The sequence below is a fragment of the Colletotrichum costaricense genome (genome assembly GCF_030867565.1).
Source record: "Colletotrichum costaricense strain IMI 309622 chromosome Unknown Scaffold_11.1, whole genome shotgun sequence".
Taxonomy (NCBI): Eukaryota; Fungi; Ascomycota; class Sordariomycetes; order Glomerellales; family Glomerellaceae; genus Colletotrichum; species Colletotrichum costaricense.
In genome coordinates, this window is record NW_026848240.1 from 842,081 (window position 1) to 859,929 (window position 17,849).

At 53.7% G+C, this 17,849-nt stretch overlaps 9 protein-coding genes across 9 annotated transcripts; 3 read left to right on the forward strand and 6 right to left on the reverse strand.

Moving 5' to 3' along the window:
- Nucleotides 1-285: 285 nt before the first annotated feature.
- On the reverse strand, nucleotides 286-659 carry CCOS01_10639 (ribosomal protein L33; the record flags this gene model as incomplete). Its single annotated transcript, XM_060458793.1, has 3 exons — nucleotides 286-332; nucleotides 449-565; nucleotides 647-659. The coding sequence occupies 3 exons, from the start codon at nucleotides 657-659 to the stop codon at nucleotides 286-288; spliced, it is 177 nt and encodes a 58-aa protein (XP_060310595.1).
- Nucleotides 660-2,131: 1,472 nt separating this feature from the next.
- On the forward strand, nucleotides 2,132-2,425 carry CCOS01_10640 (uncharacterized protein; the record flags this gene model as incomplete). Its single annotated transcript, XM_060458794.1, has 1 exon — nucleotides 2,132-2,425. The coding sequence occupies one exon, from the start codon at nucleotides 2,132-2,134 to the stop codon at nucleotides 2,423-2,425; it is 294 nt and encodes a 97-aa protein (XP_060310596.1).
- Nucleotides 2,426-3,353: 928 nt separating this feature from the next.
- On the forward strand, nucleotides 3,354-4,871 carry CCOS01_10641 (aminotransferase class I and II; the record flags this gene model as incomplete). Its single annotated transcript, XM_060458795.1, has 2 exons — nucleotides 3,354-3,759; nucleotides 3,820-4,871. The coding sequence occupies 2 exons, from the start codon at nucleotides 3,354-3,356 to the stop codon at nucleotides 4,869-4,871; spliced, it is 1,458 nt and encodes a 485-aa protein (XP_060310597.1).
- Nucleotides 4,872-5,438: 567 nt separating this feature from the next.
- CCOS01_10642 (26S proteasome subunit RPN7) lies at nucleotides 5,439-7,018 on the reverse strand (the record flags this gene model as incomplete). Its single annotated transcript, XM_060458796.1, has 3 exons — nucleotides 5,439-5,637; nucleotides 5,697-6,502; nucleotides 6,560-7,018. 3 exons carry the CDS (start codon nucleotides 7,016-7,018, stop codon nucleotides 5,439-5,441), a joined length of 1,464 nt encoding a protein of 487 aa, XP_060310598.1.
- A 706-nt stretch (nucleotides 7,019-7,724) lies between these two features.
- On the forward strand, nucleotides 7,725-9,182 carry CCOS01_10643 (mRNA capping enzyme; the record flags this gene model as incomplete). The annotated part of the gene is made up of 1 exon (XM_060458797.1): nucleotides 7,725-9,182. The coding sequence occupies one exon, from the start codon at nucleotides 7,725-7,727 to the stop codon at nucleotides 9,180-9,182; it is 1,458 nt and encodes a 485-aa protein (XP_060310599.1).
- A 943-nt stretch (nucleotides 9,183-10,125) lies between these two features.
- Nucleotides 10,126-11,058, reverse strand: CCOS01_10644 (uncharacterized protein; the record flags this gene model as incomplete). Its single annotated transcript, XM_060458798.1, has 1 exon — nucleotides 10,126-11,058. One exon carries the CDS (start codon nucleotides 11,056-11,058, stop codon nucleotides 10,126-10,128), a length of 933 nt encoding a protein of 310 aa, XP_060310600.1.
- A 1,542-nt stretch (nucleotides 11,059-12,600) lies between these two features.
- CCOS01_10645 (uncharacterized protein) lies at nucleotides 12,601-13,499 on the reverse strand (the record flags this gene model as incomplete). Its single annotated transcript, XM_060458799.1, has 2 exons — nucleotides 12,601-12,651; nucleotides 12,870-13,499. The coding sequence occupies 2 exons, from the start codon at nucleotides 13,497-13,499 to the stop codon at nucleotides 12,601-12,603; spliced, it is 681 nt and encodes a 226-aa protein (XP_060310601.1).
- A 325-nt stretch (nucleotides 13,500-13,824) lies between these two features.
- Nucleotides 13,825-15,906, reverse strand: CCOS01_10646 (uncharacterized protein; the record flags this gene model as incomplete). The annotated part of the gene is made up of 1 exon (XM_060458800.1): nucleotides 13,825-15,906. The coding sequence occupies one exon, from the start codon at nucleotides 15,904-15,906 to the stop codon at nucleotides 13,825-13,827; it is 2,082 nt and encodes a 693-aa protein (XP_060310602.1).
- Nucleotides 15,907-16,439: 533 nt separating this feature from the next.
- Nucleotides 16,440-17,691, reverse strand: CCOS01_10647 (uncharacterized protein; the record flags this gene model as incomplete). The annotated part of the gene is made up of 2 exons (XM_060458801.1): nucleotides 16,440-17,162; nucleotides 17,407-17,691. The coding sequence occupies 2 exons, from the start codon at nucleotides 17,689-17,691 to the stop codon at nucleotides 16,440-16,442; spliced, it is 1,008 nt and encodes a 335-aa protein (XP_060310603.1).
- Between the last annotated feature and the right edge of the window lie 158 nt (nucleotides 17,692-17,849).

Genomic DNA, 17,849 nt, shown 5'->3' on the forward strand with positions numbered 1-17,849 from the left:
GTGGAATCATGCAGAGAAATATTGCATTCACGCAAGGTTTGTTCTCTTTTGATAGAATATACAACTAGGTCGCGGCCATCGAAGCCTTCGCTTTCTTTCCGCCTCTGGGGCACAGTCCAACGTGCCAATGCCTTGTCCCTGACGATAGGTCTGAGGGACTGCAGGTTGATGATGTACAGTTCATCCATGTGGTCTTCGAGCCCCAATCGTATGCCGCCGTGAACGCCGTTTATGGTGATATCAGTGTTGTTACATATGGTGTTGGTATTTCGAGAGTGCGCGGGCTCATTTTCCCTTCTTCTTCTGCTCCAAGAAAAGCACCTTTCGCCGAACTGTGAATACGTTAGCCCTGTTATCCCCATCTCCATTTCATGGTACGGATCGATTGGCGCTCGCCTTGGAGACGAGCACCACGTGTGTCGAACCGAGGGGAAAGGGGTCGGCATACTGATTGGGTCGTATTTCAGCAAGCTCATGGGTGTTGCTGTTCGGAGACGCTTGACAGTGTAGAAGTAACCAGTCGCGGCCATGGACAAGAGCCGGACGATCATGACACGGGACTTCGCTGTTGGACACAATCAATTAGCTTGGTGATTTGGAGGAAAGCAGGCAATGCGCTTGAATGAAGCTCAGATGGGTTGCATACCTTTCTTGGCCATCTTGAAGGGGAGTTTGCGCCGCACGCGTTGGATAGCTTGAGGCTTGGACACGGGTGGACGGGATAGCTTCGCAGTATGGAGACTGGAATTTTGCGGGTGGTGAGAGACTGTCGGCGGAAAAAGGGCCGTTCACCGAGATCTGTGTGTCGGTGGGATTTCGGTGTAGTGGACGTGTACTCCACCATCGCTCGATCTTACCAGATGGTGCCAGCTGGCAAGGAGACACCCATTCGATCGCCTGTCAGTGGATAAACTAGTCTCACTCACTTCTCCTTGAATATCTATCAATAGGAACTTTGCGACGTGATGTTAGTCAAGTGATACATCTTGGAAAGAAGCCAAGCAAAGAGGGGCTAAATGAACCATGGCCGATTGAGGGACTGTGGCACCTTGCAACGTGAGTATCCGTAGCATGGAACTGCAGCTCGGCTTATGCCAGCCTCCAGCGGTCAAGCTGCGCGGTCAGAAGTCTATGAGATCGTAATCCGAGCAACTGAGATGTTGGTTGGTGGATCTCGTTCAGGGTCCTTTCTCGGTCAATAGCTCTATCCCCGTTGGGGGCCCAGCAACGTTTTTAGAGCTTGCAGGGACCTGGGCACGAAGCGTCACCGCCAACGATGCCTTTTCCCATGTTCGGACGGTGATGGTCTACGACATTCTGGGTTTGGGCTGCTGGAGCTTAGGTGGGATTCTTCTTTTTCTTTGCGCGCCGTTCCCTGCACGCGGCCCTTTTTCGAGCCCGCAGTTTAATCGCGAATATCTAGCCACCCCCGACTCCCCCGAGTGGTGGTTCGCCCGCCGACGCTGGGCTTTGAAGGGGTGTGGGCAAAGTGGTTATCTCGCAGCTCGGGTCGCGTTTCTCAACAGATGGGCAGGGCCGTGGCCGTGGCCGGAGACAGCAGCAGTAGCAGCGGCAGGATGGTGAGGAGGAAGGTGGGCAGGGCGTAATAATTGGCGTGAGCAGGCAGGATAGGTAGACAAATAAAGAGGAAAGGACATCCCATTCTGTTCCTGTCCTGCCTGCTTTCATGGAGAGTGGTGGTTCAGGAAGGCGTGCACTTTCCCGCGTCGTGGTTCTGAGACTTTCGTTTCGCCGTCAATCGACTGCTTTCCTTTTTTCGCATTCTCAGCTAAACGGGATACGTACTTGACGATCCGGAACCGCCTCCATACCGCCGAGAGCAGACGGCGTTTCGTCGTGGAATTCTCTTTCTTCGACACTTTTCGAGTCTCGGATTTCCAGTAACGGAGAATACCAACCGACTCACCGAATACACCGTACACCGAAGCAGCGATTCTCTCTACGAAACACTACATTTGATACGCTAGCCGATCAGCACAATACGTTCGACGATGGCGGCGAACAGAGTGGCTTGCACTGCGGCCAGGTCGCTGGGAGCACCGAAGAGTCAGGCTGCCGCGAGCCAAGTGCGATTGATGAGCAGCGTAGGCAGATCAAATGGTACGTCGCAATGCTGGGCGAATTTTGCTCCAAACTGCTTCAACAAATTCTGTTTGCTTCACATGGGTGTTTGTTCCCAGCCCTGTTCACAAACCAAAAACTATTCCTGTATCGTGGAAAGTGGAAGGTTGGTGCAGCTCGAAGCTATCCCAAGCTCGCTTGTCCAGCACCGCTCAAACGGGACAGCTCCCGTCCAAGCTACCTGACGATTTCCTCCCCCACCTGTTTTCACTCGCCAGCTTACACCGTACGCCACGTCTCTTTATTCGCCATCCTTCACCGAACAAACGGACAAGGCACTTGATCATTTTCCTCTCAAGTTCGATCAAGCGCGCTTTACTCCCACGTGGACCCCCACACTTTCCATTCTCCCGCGGCATAGGCAATTGGAGTTTTTTCATCAAGGCGTCGAGGACTCGGAAATACCCTGGTGGGAGAATCCGTAGAAGCTCTAGCCTCTGGGCGCGCTGACCGGCTTCCCCCTTGTCCTGCCGTCACCGGTTTCGGACACAGGCCTTTGAGGCAAACCCGCGCCAAACACGACCGGGTCTGATCCACGTCTTCGTCTACGACTCACCAGCAAGTGCTCGGCTGGCGTCCCGCACTGGAGGGGGCAAACACAGCCCGTCATGGAAGCCATCCCGCAGCAGCACAGAAACGATGCCACGCAGGGTCATGTCTCGTGCCCCCGAGGTCACAGTACCAGCCTAAGTAGGCTGGCGACTGTCAGAGTTATTGAATAAGAGCTTCTGCATCGGACGATGACAGGAAGAAGATGCGCTGATTTCCTGTCAACTTTGCCGTCTTTTTTTTCCCTCTGTCCGTTTAATCCATCAATTAAACATTGCGCACTGTTGTAACGGCCCCCGCGTCCGAGACTTGGTTGCTTGTCGATTGCCCTTCGTTGACGAAGAGCTAAATAAATAGCACTTGAGGTGGCTGCGTACGTTTTCAGGGTTTTCTTGAGACTCATTCTTCTTACCTTTTCTCTAAGCATTTCCAACTCCTTTTCTTCTTTGCTCGGCTCTTCCCCGTGTTATCGATCCGAGTCCAGGTGTTTTTCTACCTTGATCTCCACTGTTGCGCGGCAGAAGCCCTTTTACTAACTTTTATATGACTCTTGCACAGATACCCCGCGGTCCCCTAAGATCTTCCTCTCCAATACCCCGCCATCTCAAAGGCAACTTTTCTTCAGCAGCAGCAACAGCCGTTCGTCACCCCACCATCGAACCATGTCTACCACACCGAGCCGTCGGCTGAATGTGCACAACATCAACCAGCATGTTGTTGCTGCCGAGTACGCCGTTCGCGGCGAGTTGGCCGTGAAGTCGGAGGAATACCGAGCGAAGCTGTCCAAGGGCGACAAGGACCTCCCCTTTGACGCCGTTATCTCGGCCAACATCGGCAACCCCCAGCAGCTCGACCAGAAGCCCATCACCTTCTTCCGCCAGGTTGTCAGTCTTCTCGAGAACCCCCTGCTTCTCGAGCACGAGGATGTTTTGCAGAACCAGCTCGGATACAAGAGCGATGCCATCGCTCGCGCCAAGTTCCTCTTGAGCAAGGTCGGCTCTGTTGGCGCCTACAGTGCCAGTGCTGGTGTTCCCGCTATTAAGGAGAGCATTGCAAAGTTTATTGAGCGTATGTCCTTATCTGCCTTCACCTTGGGCCGAGTGTGAAAACTGACAAAGATCTCTGCAGGCCGCGACGGATTCCCCGCCGATCCCGCCCACATTTACCTCTCTGGCGGTGCTTCTTCCGGAGTCAACACCCTTCTTCACATCATCGCCCAGAACGCTCAAAGCGGTGTTCTTGTGCCCATTCCTCAATACCCTCTCTACACCGCAACGCTATCAGTTCTCAACGCCACCTGCGTTCCCTACTACCTCGACGAGGCCGCTGGCTGGGGTACCGACCTGAACACCATCAAGGCTGCCTACGAGAAGGCCACCTCCGAAGGCACCGATGTCCGCGCTATTGTCATTATCAACCCCGGCAACCCAACCGGTGCCTCCCTGTCCGAGGATGACATTCGCGCCGTCTACGACTACGCTGCGGAGAAGCAGCTTGTGGTGATGGCTGACGAAGTCTACCAGACCAACGTCTTCGTTGGCAAGTTCCACTCCTTCAAGAGCGTTCTGCGCAAGCTGCAGAAGGAGACCCCTGGCAAGTACGACGGTGTCGAACTCGCTTCCCTGCACTCCATCTCCAAGGGTATGGTTGGGGAGTGCGGTCACCGCGGCGGCTACTTCGAGCTCGTCAACTTCGACCCCGAGGTCGAGGCCAACATTTACAAGTTCGTCTCCATCACCCTCTGCGCTCCCGTCATCGGCCAGTGCATCGTCGAGCTCATGGTCAACCCCCCCAAGGAGGGCGAGCCGAGCTACGAGCTGTACAAGAAGGAGTACGACGGCATCTTCAACGGCCTCAAGGAGCGCGCCACCGCCCTCCACAAGGCCTTTGACCAGATGGAGGGCGTCGAGTGCGGCGCGCCCCAGGGCTCCATGTACCTGTTCCCCACCATCAAGCTTCCCGCAAAGGCCACCGAGGCTGCCCAGAAGGAGGGCCGCACCGCCGACGAGTTCTACTGCATGCGCATGCTCGAGGCCACCGGCGTCTGCGTCGTTCCCGGCAGCGGGTTCGGTCAGAAGGAGGGCACCCTGCACTTCCGCACTACTTTCCTTGCCCCCGGCACCGACTGGGTCGGCCGCATCATCAACTTCCACAAGGACTTCATTGAGAAGTACCGGTAAGCGAGTTTGGTGCAGCAGCTAGTCGATTTTTCTTGTGCGGGGACCTTGAAGGTGCGAGGTGGCCTGTCGCGTTGGATGATAGCGCGGCTGAGAATACCTAGGTATGAAACGAACGAATTTGCGTAGTCTTTTTCCGGAACCACGTATCCAGGGCGGATAAAAGCAGATATCGATGAGCACGTACGAGGCGTAGAGTAGATATCTCGTTTGTTTCAGTAAGATCTCTGGGATTTGGCAGGTGTTGATGACACTTTATGAGCATAGCTTGCGAGAATAGAAAGATTCCGCTCCCATCAATTCTGCATCCAGACCTTTCACAGTCATCTCATGTGGGCCTCGGTCAAGCCAAGATTTCTCAAATTGGCTTGTCTAATCCGCAGGTATCATACAGAGAGTTATTGTAGTAGCACACATTTGCTTGCCCCAATCCCCGGTTTCTATTCGCCGCCTGCCGTTTCTAGCTCGCGCCTTTCAAAGTCCCAAGCCTGACTAAGGGACACACGATTGTAAAAGCATTGTGGTAAAAAGCTCTCCGTCATTCTTCCAGTCGCCTCGCTCTTTGGCTGATTATGCCCGCTCGCTTCCTCTCAAACGCACAGCCTGGCCGTACTTCTGGAGCTTGGTGATAAGCTGATCGCCCTGGCGGACGACGTCCTGGTACTGCTTGTTCTTGTCGTCGGGGCGGTTGGTCTCGATGACGCCCTTGCCGCTGACGCGGTCGATTGTGCAGGGGATGCGGCCCGCTGCGATGAACTTGGCGAGGTCACTGGAGATGAAGTTAGATGTCTGATCTGACCGATGCAGCTGAAAGGGAGAGAATCATACCGGTCCAGGAAGTCAACAGTGACGCCAAAGTCGGTCGCCATTGTCTCCAGGCCAACCACACGGTAGCTCTGGAGGAGCTGCTGGTAGGCGCGCAGACGCATCTCACGGATGAACCAGTTCTTGTGCTCGTGGAGGTAGCGGTCCTGAGTGAGGAACGACTCCTCGACCTGGGCGAGAGCCTGGAAGAAGTACTTGTACTGGCCGTTGTATAGGCTGGAGACAAGCTGAGCCAAAGGCGAGAAGTCGATAGCCATCTCGGCCTCGGGCTGGTCGGTGCTTGTTCCGAGAGTCGTCAGGTTCACCGCCGTCTTGGCAGCGGCGGGCGGTGCGTCGTGCATGGCGTCGTCGGCACCGGGACCAGCGCTGAGAGCACCAGACAGAGCGAGGAGCTTGTCCTCTCCATCACCCAGGATGGCCTTGATCTCGGGGGCGTCGACAACCTTGCTCTTGAAGTCGACACGCTTCAGGGACACAGATCCGGCGAGAACGGAGTAGACGACGAGGGAGGAGTAGGTGCAGAGTTCGTAGCTGGTGAAGGTGGACAAGCTGTCGAGCAGGAGCGGGGCGGCCAAGTTGTATGACCGGACGGTCAAGAGGTAGATGCCCTCGTACGCCTTGAGACGGTTGCGACGATCCCAGTCACCACCGGACTCGACCAGGGTCTTTGCGCGCTCAACATGCTTCTTGACAAGAAGCTTGTCGCCGTAGAAGAGCCCCATGCGGATTATTGCGAGAACCAAGTCGATCTTGGTGCCCAGGATGCCGGTCTTCTCGAAAACGTCTTCGTATGCGGCGATCGCCCGGTCCTGTCAAAGGGGTCAGTCAGGGTTTCCTTGGTGAGTTGATAGTCCTTCCAATCGCACCTTGTCACCGACTCTGGCCCAGAACTCCGCGCGCTTGCCCCGCGCGGCCTGGATCTCCGTCTCGCCAGCCTTCTCAACGGCCTCATCCTCTTCCTTTTGGAACTCTTCCAACTCCTTGTCGTTGTCGGCCTTCAGCTCTTGGTACCTGGCCTCATCCCAGGGTAGGTTGACTGCGGTGGGGGTGGTCTTGGTGGCAATCATGCCCGCCAGACTCGACTTCCGACTCAGCGGCTTGCCGGGGGTCTGACTGCCACCCTCGCCAACTTGGTTCAGAATACCCTCAAGGGGGTGTGCGAGGTACCGGTAGAGCGGTGCCATCTTGTGCTCGGTGATGGCATCATTGAGAGCTTTCGCAGCGGATTGTTGAGATGGCCGGGATGCGTAGGCGTTTGTGAGGGCGAAGACATGCTGGGCGAGAGGAAGGAGAGGGTACTTTGCGTACTGGGGTTCTGAGCCCATCTTGGCGGTTGATTGTACGAAGGCGTCTGGAAAGGGTCGTGGTCGGTTGCTGAGGAGGGGAGAAATCAAAGAGGTTGAGGCTGCGGGATGGGTTACTGGGTGAGCAAGAGTGATGTCGTTGTATGGTGGTGTTTGGAGCTGGGAGCTCAGGAAAGCCCCCTGCAACCCGCAAGCGTCTGGCCAGAGGCTGACGTGATTGGTCTGCTGCCGGGGGTGAGCTTAGTCAAGCCAGCAAGGCTGCAGTGCGACACGTACCGGACCTGCCTGCAAGCACGAGACAGCCCGCACTGCGCCTACCTACTTGATTGAAATGCCGAATTGCGTTCAAAATATTTCCAAGATGTCAAGTTGGCTATATCCAAACATAAGCAGCATATATGAGGAGACAGCATAGTAATCATGAATATTGTTCTTTGGGTCCAGACTGAGAAAGAGCGTTCGTTTCTAACACCACACCTTCCGTACCTTTAATGAATCCATAGGTGGGTTTTACCTTCCTCAGCAGGTACCCCAGTATACTCCCCCTACCTCTTGCGACGCTTCGCAACAGCAGCTTTCTGTTCCTCTCCAACAGTTCGCATCAACTTTCTCACACCCGTACTTTCACAATCAAATTCTGGAAACAAACACAACAGCCTGCAATCCCCCCGGGAGACGAGAATATTTGCCTTTACAAACAAAGAATTCTCACGTCTGATTCGAGACAATGGCGGGCTACAACGACGACGATTCGTACGAGCGAGAGTCTCATTCATACGACGCGAAGAAACGCAAAAGATCACAATCGCCCTCGAGAAACGGCAATTCCTCGCGAAGAGGCAACAAGCGCGAGGATGGAACCGATGAACTTCCCCAACCCTACAATGCGAAGGAGCTTCAGCCCGCTAAGCGCCGAGCCGTCTCTCCCTCCGAACAGCCTCGCAAGCAGAAGCGACCGGGTGCCCGAGCTCGCATATCCGAGTCTGAAAGAGAGGCCATCCGCCAGAGAGCACTCGAAAGGGAGAAGGAGTTGGAAGCTGCGGCCCACGCTGCAGCTGAGCGTCAGCGTGGCACCAACAACGATGTTGTCACGCAGCATTACAATAGTGTACCAGAGCGCGGTAGAGACTGGAGACGAACCGACAGCAAGATCAAGGGCCTGCGCGCCTTCAACAACTGGATTAAGAGTTGCATCATTCAGAAGTTCTCGCCAGATGAAGACTACACCCCGGGCTCTCGTGAGCCGGGCGCGAAGGAGTTACTCGTGCTTGACGTCGGTTGTGGAAAGGGAGGTGACCTTGGCAAGTGGCAGCAAGCACCTCAATCAGTAGAGCTCTACGTCGGTCTCGATCCTGCGGATATCAGCATCGACCAGGCTCGAGAGCGTTACCGCCAGATGGGTAGCCGCGGAGGCGGTGGCAGGGGCGGTAGAGGAGGATACAGGCGGCCACCTCCTCGGCTTTTCGAGGCACGCTTCCAGGTCAAGGACTGCTACGGCGAGAACATTGAGGACGTTGAGATCATCAGACAAGTCGGATTCGACACCAGTCCTCTCAGCCGACGAGGATTCGACGTGGTGAGCATGATGTTTTGCATGCACTATGCCTTCGAGACGGAGCAGAAGGCTCGGACCATGCTGCGCAACGTGGCAGGCTCATTGAAGAAGGGAGGTCGCTTGATCGGTTGTATCCCCAACTCTGACGTCCTTGGTGACCACGTTCGCAAGTTCAACGAGCAACAGGAAGAGAAAAAGAAGAAGGCCGCAGAGGAACCGCCGCAAGAAGCAGAGGAAGGCGAATTGGAAGATGGCGAAGCAGACCAGTCGGCAGAGTGGGGCAATTCCATTTATCGAGTCCGATTCCCGGGCAAGACACCTGCAGATGGCGTCTTCCGCCCGGCATTCGGTTGGAAGTACAACTTCTTCCTCGATGAAGCTGTCGAAGAGGTCCCCGAGTATGTTGTGCCGTGGGAAGTCCTCAGAGCTCTTGCTGAAGACTACAACCTCGAGTTGCAGTACCACAAGACCTTTATGGAGATTTGGGACGCGGAAAAGGACGATGAGACTTTGGGCCCTTTGAGTGAGAGAATGGGGGTTCGGGAACGTGGCGGTGGACGTCTCCTTGTTTCACCAGAGGAGTTGGAGGCGGCGAGCTTCTACACTGCTTTCTGCTTCTACAAGGTTTAAATAGGGGGAATTGGCATGAGGACATGAGTGTCGTCTAGTAGGGATTCTTAGGATATATCTAGAATCTGGTTCAAAGTACGAACTTCGAGCTCGACATGGTCGCGAATAGGGCCAATTGTGTTGCTCTGACTAAGGCTCATTGTGATACTGTACACTGGCCCCTCTTTGCATGCCATTCATCCCGATCCACAGATCCCTTCCCAGCTTGATCAGTCCACCGTATCGGTATATTCGCGGCTGAATCGTCTACGTTACGACGAAATTGTCAAACATCGCCATGAGCAACGCTGTCCCTGCCTATCCACTCATGTGGAAGACGGAAATCTGAGAGGCTACGATAGTATAAAATGGTAGTCGTCAAATAGATGGTGAAGTTTCTTCTTTCAGAAACCATGCGCAAGCACGGCTATACATATCTGAGAAATACCTAGCTAAGATACCTTGCGTTCGCGATTGCACAATTAGGCTTTCCTTCAGCCACGGCAGACATCTTCGCGGCCTCCAAAGGGCGCCACCTGGCTGGCTAATTCATCGCCCACACCTCCTACATACCGCCAAGCTAGGCTTTCGGATTCTTCGAAATAGTGAACTCCACCGCGTCTTAGACCTCCTTGTGCTTCCACGATACTTACGGACTAGAGGACACGTTGACTTACCGATGTCGTTGTCGATGCACAAAGCACATTTACGATTGCCGCTGTAGCGTCATCCTGAAAGCACTTGAAAAGGATCTTTCCTCTACGAAAACGTTTTCACACTGGGCTGTTTCCGTGATATTGTGGTGATTATAAGAGTCATTGTTGTCACTTCACCTCGGCAGACAGAAAAGGTAAATGCATCAATTTATTGCTACAGGATGTTACCCCCGACACGTTGTGTCCTTTCCTCCTCTCACTTGCTCACCGGCCTCTCGCCATGCTGCTCATATGCATTGCGGATAGTCTTACCCTCGTCGCTTCTTTGGCTGTATCATCGCGCGTGGGCGATGGCATTCTCTCTCTCGCTGCGGTGGCGGCGAGCGACTGCGGTCGTTGCGGGGCTGCGAGTCTTGAGAATCTCTTTCTCTTTCTCTCATGTTTGGTAACAGCTCTTTCCCTTGGTTGCTTGTCTCTGCTTGGGCTATAGCCTCGCTGCTGCCCCCGCCCCCGTAGGGGGTCTGGTTGTTGCCTCCGCCCTCGTAGGGTGCCTGGTTGTTCTCGGCCTCGTAGGGGTTGTCGACGTCATCAAAGCCGGGCTCGGGGAGGGGCTCGATATACTCGCGTCGAATGCGCCATTGTCGTCGTTGTGGCTCGTTGGGGGCCTGGTTGTTCTGAGGAGGGGTCTGATTGTTACCTCTGCCCTCGTAGGGGGTCTGGTTGTTGCTTCCTTCCGCATGGTCTCCATGACTGAACTGGTTGTTGCCTTCGCCCTCGTAGAGGGTCTGACTGTTGCCTTGGTAAGGGGCTTGGTTGTCCTGAACAGGGACTTCGATGATGTTCTCTGCCCCGTATGGATTGTTTGGGCTGAAGTCGGACTCGACATATTGGTTTTTGTCCTTGGGTCTTCTAGGTGCTCCCGACTGGTTGTTACCTCCGCCCTCGTAGGGGGCCTGGTTATTGCTGTTTGTCCCGTAGGGGTCGTTTGGGTCTAAGTCAAGCTCGACATAGTCGTTATTGTACTCGGGACAACTGTCGCGTCGATTGAATAGTCGTGACTCGTTGGTCATGTTGGCACAAAAGCGCTCAATGATCTCGGCACTTTGTCGGTTTTGCGTAGCAATGGCCAGGCTCATCTCTGTCAGATGGCTGACGTTGGTCGCTTGAGAGTTATGCTGTGGTGGCATTGGCCTCGGCATATGCCTCGGCATTCGCCAGTTTCCTGGTGGTCTGTCGCCCATTTTGTGAATTTTGGGTTTTTGACTGGAGAAATTGAATGGAAAGAATGGTAGGTAAGAAGAAGAGAAAAATCACAACAAGATATCTCATCGAGACGACCTGGGAGGCAAGTGCTAAATGTGGGTCCGATAGGAAGACGATACTTTACCTTTAACTCCAGCTCTTTCCCTACTATTCATCCTTCTTTACTTTCCAAAGAGTATTCTCTAGTGAATATATATAAAATAGTAGTGACAGTAGTGACAGTAGTGACAGGAGTGACAGGAGTGACAGGAGTAACAGCAGTAATAGCAATAACAGTAGTGATAGTAGTAATAGTAGTAATAGCAGTAACAGTAGTAATAGTAATAATAGTAGTAATAGCAGTAATAGTAGTAATAATAGTAATAGCAGTAATAATAGTAATAGTAGTAATAGTAGTAATAGTAGTAATAGTAGTAATAGTAGTAATAGTAGTGATAGTAGAGGTATAGACTAAGAGGATAAAAATATTTTTTTTATTAGCCAGTATTTTATTAACTAAGAGGAAATAAAACACAGAATTTCCTATTATAGTAGCCCTCCGAGACTTAAGAAGCCGTAACATCGGGGCGCTACTTATATATAGAAGGCTTCTCTTGAGAAAGCGAGAAGTAGATAATAATTGTCCCTCTACGAGACTACTACCTCCACAGACTCAATAGGCCACTTTGGTCCATGGCTCTGATGATTCATTTACATCTGTCCCTTTCTAGAAGGACCCCATCCAGTCCTTCCACTTACACGACTTTGGCTGTCTTCCTTTCCTCATCACAACATCTACACGAAACTTTTGATAGCTAGCAATCTGAAGGAAAGTCATATAATCGTTAACGACCTTATTATTTTTTTAAATTGCCTAGTAAATATGGACAGAAGACAAACATTCCAAGAAGCGGCCGCGAATTGGAAGACGGTAGACGCCAAGACCATGACGCAGCAATACGTCCAACCAGACGAGCAGTCCCAAAGGCTAGAGACCCATATGAGGAGTTAGCATCACGTCCATCTCGAGTCGGCCTACTGTAATTATGTATCTAATAGATATCCCCATCCCTGGCGCGACTGCCGAGAACGAAGCCAATACATATTGCGACGCTCTACGAGGCGCTCCAGTGTTTGGCCGCCTGAAAACCATTTACACCAGAACTCTTGGAATAAGGATGGCGAAGCCTGAACTGCTAGATCTTGGGCTTTTGGCGTATGGAAGCACTGCCGCTAAGGTTGAAATGAGAGTCTTGACAGCTTCAGTCGTCGAGGCACACCTGTCGTTTCACACAGGCTATATGGTGTTCAACTTCTTCCCGAGTAGGCGAAAACATTCCTTAGTCACATCCGGAGCGTCACGGCCTAGTTTTTCAATATATCGCGTCATTCATGTGAGTATCGCGATGTATTGTGGTAAGGACACAGTTAGGTGACAATCTGAGGGCCTTTGTTTGCACCATTAAACCAACATAGGAAAGATGAGAAGAAACGAACGAGTGAATAGGGATCTTTGACCAAAGAAAGCAGACACCCTACCATCAAAATGAGCCCGCTTCCCAGGGTACGCATGCCATGCTGGCATCGTACTGCTAGGGAGTTACTCAACATTGAATTGACGGAAAGCAACACGCCTTGAGGACTAAAAACAGAACACCGACGCACATATCATTGTGACAGCCTGTCGTTCACCGGCCCTGCATGTATATCCATAGTCTCCTTCGTTCTCGATAGATTCCCTCCGAGCCAGGGGTAATGTAAGCCGTAAATAAAGCGGGCATTGTTCTTGGTGTATCGCCGCCTCCGCGACCCCTGGGAACATGAGCGTCCTTCTCCGTTGGAGGTTCTCGATGAATGCCGTGACTTGCTGATGTTGTGTGTCGTTGCCAATGAAGCGCGTCTTGGCAGGGGTCCACTGTCCGTTGACAGCCAGGTCGATCTCTTTCGCGATGCTCGTTTTTACCAACTCCGCTATGCCCCTTGGTGCGCCTCTCTTGTGAATGGTGTAGGCATCGGCATACGTTTGTAATGCCGTAATCAGTTCGCCAAGTTTCGACCAGTTTAGAAACTTGCCGTCGCGGCCGTCGACACTGACGGCAATCACGTAGATGCCTGCCTCATTCGAGTCCTCGTCGTAGTCGTGAGGCCGGTTCGGTCCGAAATCCATTGCCACAGTTCCTTTGATAATGGACCGCAAGAGATCGCGCGGTATGATGTGCAACACCTCCGTCGTTTCCCAGTCTCTGACGTGGTCGAGCCGAAGCTGCGCTATCGTACAGTCAGGTTGCTTGGGCATGCCCGCCGCAATGAGCTCGTTGGCGATATCGGGAAAGCACAGTGTCAGCTCGTAGAGCGAATCGCCGCGGTCTAGTACCTTCAACATGTCTACTCTGACACCGTCCATCAGGGGGGTCTTTGAAGAGGGGCTGTAATTTGCCATTGTGCAGAATTGTGATTTGTGGGTGTGGAAGACGCTCAGAAGGAACGTTGACGGTGTATGATGGCGAAAAGCTTTGCCCGGTGTTGGGCAGGTTAACATGGGAAGGAAGAAGGTGCGTTTCGGCAAGGGGTCCCCCTTCCCGGGTAGGCAGTCACGCATATCACTTGTTTTTGCAAAAAGAGAAGGAGAAGATGGGTCCACACACTTGCCGTGATCCTGTATTGCTACATCTATTGTCTTATTTCAATGGCCACGTTGGGCCATTGTTAGGCCGTTGCCCCGTCTTCGTGTCTATCTGTCTACGCCCCTGTCAAACGTCCACCGCCTAGCCGACAGACAGAGTGTCGATTGTGAGATTCATGCGCTCGAGCAACGGTTTGGTTGTTGGGAGATTGAAGGCCCTCGGCATGCAGAGACTGGTCTGTCCATTGGACCTCACGAGGCAATTCCCAATAAGACAAAACAGCCCGCCTTCAGCCTGACGCGTAGCGTCGAAGAAGAACAATCCTTGAGGCTCCCCTGGGACCAGAGAAATGGAGTGGCTCGACCAAGCTAGGCACATGTCTGGATCGTTGTCGAGCTCGCCCAGGTCGTTGAGCAGGTCGTTGACCAGGACCAAGCGGTGTACCCAGGCACGAAAGAAGTGCCTGTCGATGAAAACCACGTCACGTGGCCTCAATTCCTCATCTGCAAGTCCGCTTGATGACCCGAGCCGGGCGTTCACCCCACGGAGCATCTCGTTGCTCCGCAGAGCCACCAGCTGTACTGCGCGCTCAGAGATGCTTATTCTCTTGTCTCTGGACATCCAGACAGGTGCTGGCTCCTTCTCCATGGCCGTCTTGGCCGCGCGGTACAAGCCGACCGCAGCCCAAAAGGCCCCCCGCGGAAAGAGTGTCTGGAACGTGTGATCCACTTCGTCTCGTAGCCCAGCTATTTCTTCCTCGATGGGCTCGCCGCGTAGCACTTCATCTTTGTGCCTTTCCAAGTCATAAGAAAACAAAGCATCGCCTTCGTGGAACGCCTGATTGATGGCGGCCATTTCGCACATTACCAATCGCACGTTGGCGGGCACAAGTCCGGTGATGGAAGACAAGAAGTGGGCTGCCGAGAGATGCCATCCGGTCAACTGTATCAGACCGACAGTGGCAGTGCTGGCGTCGGCATCTACTCTGTAATTGACGGGACTGTCAACCGTCTTGTGCAGGTACCCCAATATCAGGAGTCTCTTGATTGCCGGGTTCCAGATTCGGCCATTGGAAGCGAAGGCGCGTTGCGCCCGTTGCAAGGTCATTCCTTCCGTTGAGAGTGCGACTAAGAGAAAGGAGGCCAGGTGTTCCTCCTCGAATCTCCGGCGTGGCTTCTGGTTTAGAATCGCCCGTGGCGAAAGCAAGGCATGGACGGTGACGTTCCTTGCATCGTGTGCAAACGCGCATGCCGCCTGGGCCTTGTGTACGCTGCCCGGTGGTGATTTCCGGTGCAGAACAGACTGCAGATACTGCTCGTCCCAGATGATTGTGTTTTCAGCATCCTGTAAGATGATGTGTCGCATGCCGAGTGATGGCTCAAAGCCCTTGGCCATTCGCTGTCGTGTGACCCGAATCGAGTCCGGCGACATCATGAAGCCTCGGACGTGGGAATGAATTCTCGCATCAATGGCGCGCTTCATGTCGTTGACTTTTCCTTCGTCGGACCCGAACAATACAACTTCGCTCTGGTAGTCCGCTGCGCTACGGAGCTGCAGCATGTGGTCTGCAATCACCTTCGTTGTAATCTGCCTCGTCGACTCGTCCGTCCATTCCTCCCCCTCGTACGATTCCCATTTGATCGTTTCCAGGCTGAACTTGCGAGTCGCATACACAAGCTGGAGCGTGGTGATGGCCGAGCCGTTGTATTCGTTGAATAGTCGCATTGCACGTTTGAGCTCATCGCTGAAAGCTACAGATGCCAGCCACACAATCCGTAACATGCCTTTAGTCGGAAGCACCGATGCAAACCTCAACATGGCAACAGTAAACTCCATGCCCCAGTCCTCGTCCAAGTCGAAGATGACAAGCTGACATGCCGCCTCGTCTGGCACGACTTTTCCAACCATTTCCGTCGGATCCGCCACTATCTCAATCTTTGGATCGTTGTCCGCGTCGTTGCGCTGCCGTGCGTGCCACTGCTGAATTCGGGCCATTTCCGACACTGTCGAGGTACTGTAAAGAGCCCGGGTCGTCTTGTTGGCCGATGTTGCCGCAATTCGTCCAAGGTCGTTGACCAGTCTGGTGCTCTTGCCCGATGCGGTGGGCGCTTCAATGTAGGCAAATGCGACAGACTCGGCCGAGTCGTACCATTTCCGCATCTGCTCGTTCACGTCTTGCCACGAGCGGCAGGTCGCAGGAGGGTTGTGGTGATTGGACCCCATGTTGCTGTGTTGTTGATTTTGCATTGGTAGTTGCAAAAAGGAAGTTGCCGCCGAGTCGACGTAACGGCCAGGCTCCTTGGAATCTGGGAGCAGTGTAGATGTGACGGTGGGTCATCGGTCACACTACCTTACCCTGACCTTGGACAGATACTTCGCTACAGATTTCTTGGGATAATCTACTGTTGCAAGAAACTTCCAAGAGGCCCAACCTCCATGGATGATACCAAAGTTGCAGGCTCTTTTGAGGAGATGTTTCGTGCCCCATGGTAGCTATGGAGCACGGTGAGCTCCAGCTATCCTCAACGTTCTGTGCCTTCATTCGGCTTGGAAGCGTTTGGCATACTGTCACTCTTCACTTTTCGCAAGCACACACGTTTATAAATGACTTTTTATTCATGCCCACCCCCCTCCCCTTCCAAAAAAGAAACTACCTAAACTTCCCCTCCAAAAAACCCGCCCACCCTCCTTTCATTTTATACCTAGGGTTCCTAGGTCTTCGTCGCTCCGTCAAGCCAGCTCACCCCAAGGTGCTATCAGTTGTTATAGCCGTAGTAACCTTGACCCCCCCGGGGCGGTTGTTGCTGGGGCCACGTTGGGCCACGATGTTGCTGCTGCTGCGGCTGTCCGCGAGGACCACTGTCATAGTAGTCGTCGTAGTCTCTTCCGTACTCATACGACGGCTCTTGCGTGTTGCTGCTGCCACGTAGGGCCAGGGCGTTGCTGCTGCTGCGGGCGTCCACGAGGGCCATCGTCATAGTCGTCATAGTCGTCATAGTCGTCGTAGTAGTCTTCGTACTCTCCTCCGTAATTGTACGATGGCTCTTGCTGTCGTTGCTGCTGGGGGCCATACGAGCCTGGGTCTCGATTCTGATAAGGAGGCGGAGGCCGCCGCTGCTGTTGTTGTTGCTGCTGTTGAGACCACGTAGGGCCAGGAGGCGCACCGGGACCGCCCCAGTTCGGGGGACGGCTGAGAGGCGCGTTGGGACCGCCCCGGTTCGGGGGACGGCTTGCGGTGTTGGCTGCAATCTCGCTCCGAACACTTGTAAAGTGTTTTCCCGCAACAACTGCGATCCGGGATCAGGGCTGGACACTTCATTGTCGGCAATGTCTGTGGTCCAATCACTCCTACAATACAGCAGAAAGTAGGTGTGACCTGGCGCGCCGACTTTCCAGTCAAGTCTGGCGTACTCGTCGGAGACTGGCGGCGGGTACGGCGAGCCGTCGCATCGGAAGACACTGATGCGGTCAGCGTCCTCCTACGAGCGTACAGCTCATCGACTCAATTGTTGCGGCAATGTCCTTTGGTGCCCCTGAAATATCGAGAAGGTCGTTTTCGTACGTGGCGTCTACTCGAACGCCTTTTTCAGGGTGCCAGATCATCTTGTCGAACAAGCCCTAATCATGCCTTGCCCAGAGGGTCGAATTCATGCGCTCCGCCTGCACGAGGTTCCGAAACTGGAGGGATTCGCATTGTGGCCCCCATTTCTTAATCATCCGTACAAAGGGGTCGCTCTTGAGGTTTTGCGGCGCATTGCGCCATGTCCGCGTCATGAAGGGGTTGACGTCGTTGCGCCGTGACGTAGATCGTTGTTCTCTGTCCTCGGCGGGAAGCATGCTGTTGATCATCCGGACCAGGACCACCATGCAGTGGATGCCCGAGAGTTTGTCAAAGTCGTCTTGTGATGAATCCGTTGCATCCAGAGTGGGCCATGCGTTGATGAGGAAGAGACTCTGCTCTTCTGGGTCTTGAGTTGTCTTGCGAATGTCCGTTTCAATAAGTTCCATGGTGGCGTATCTGGAATGGGGGTGATGGGGACTTTGAGATTTGACTTTCCCCAGGGAGTGTGAGGAAGGTTGTTTGACAAGCTTGCGGGAGATCGACGCGGCCCGCTGCAGCCACAGGGGACCGTACCTGCCTGGGTTCGACTGTGGGTCCACCCGCC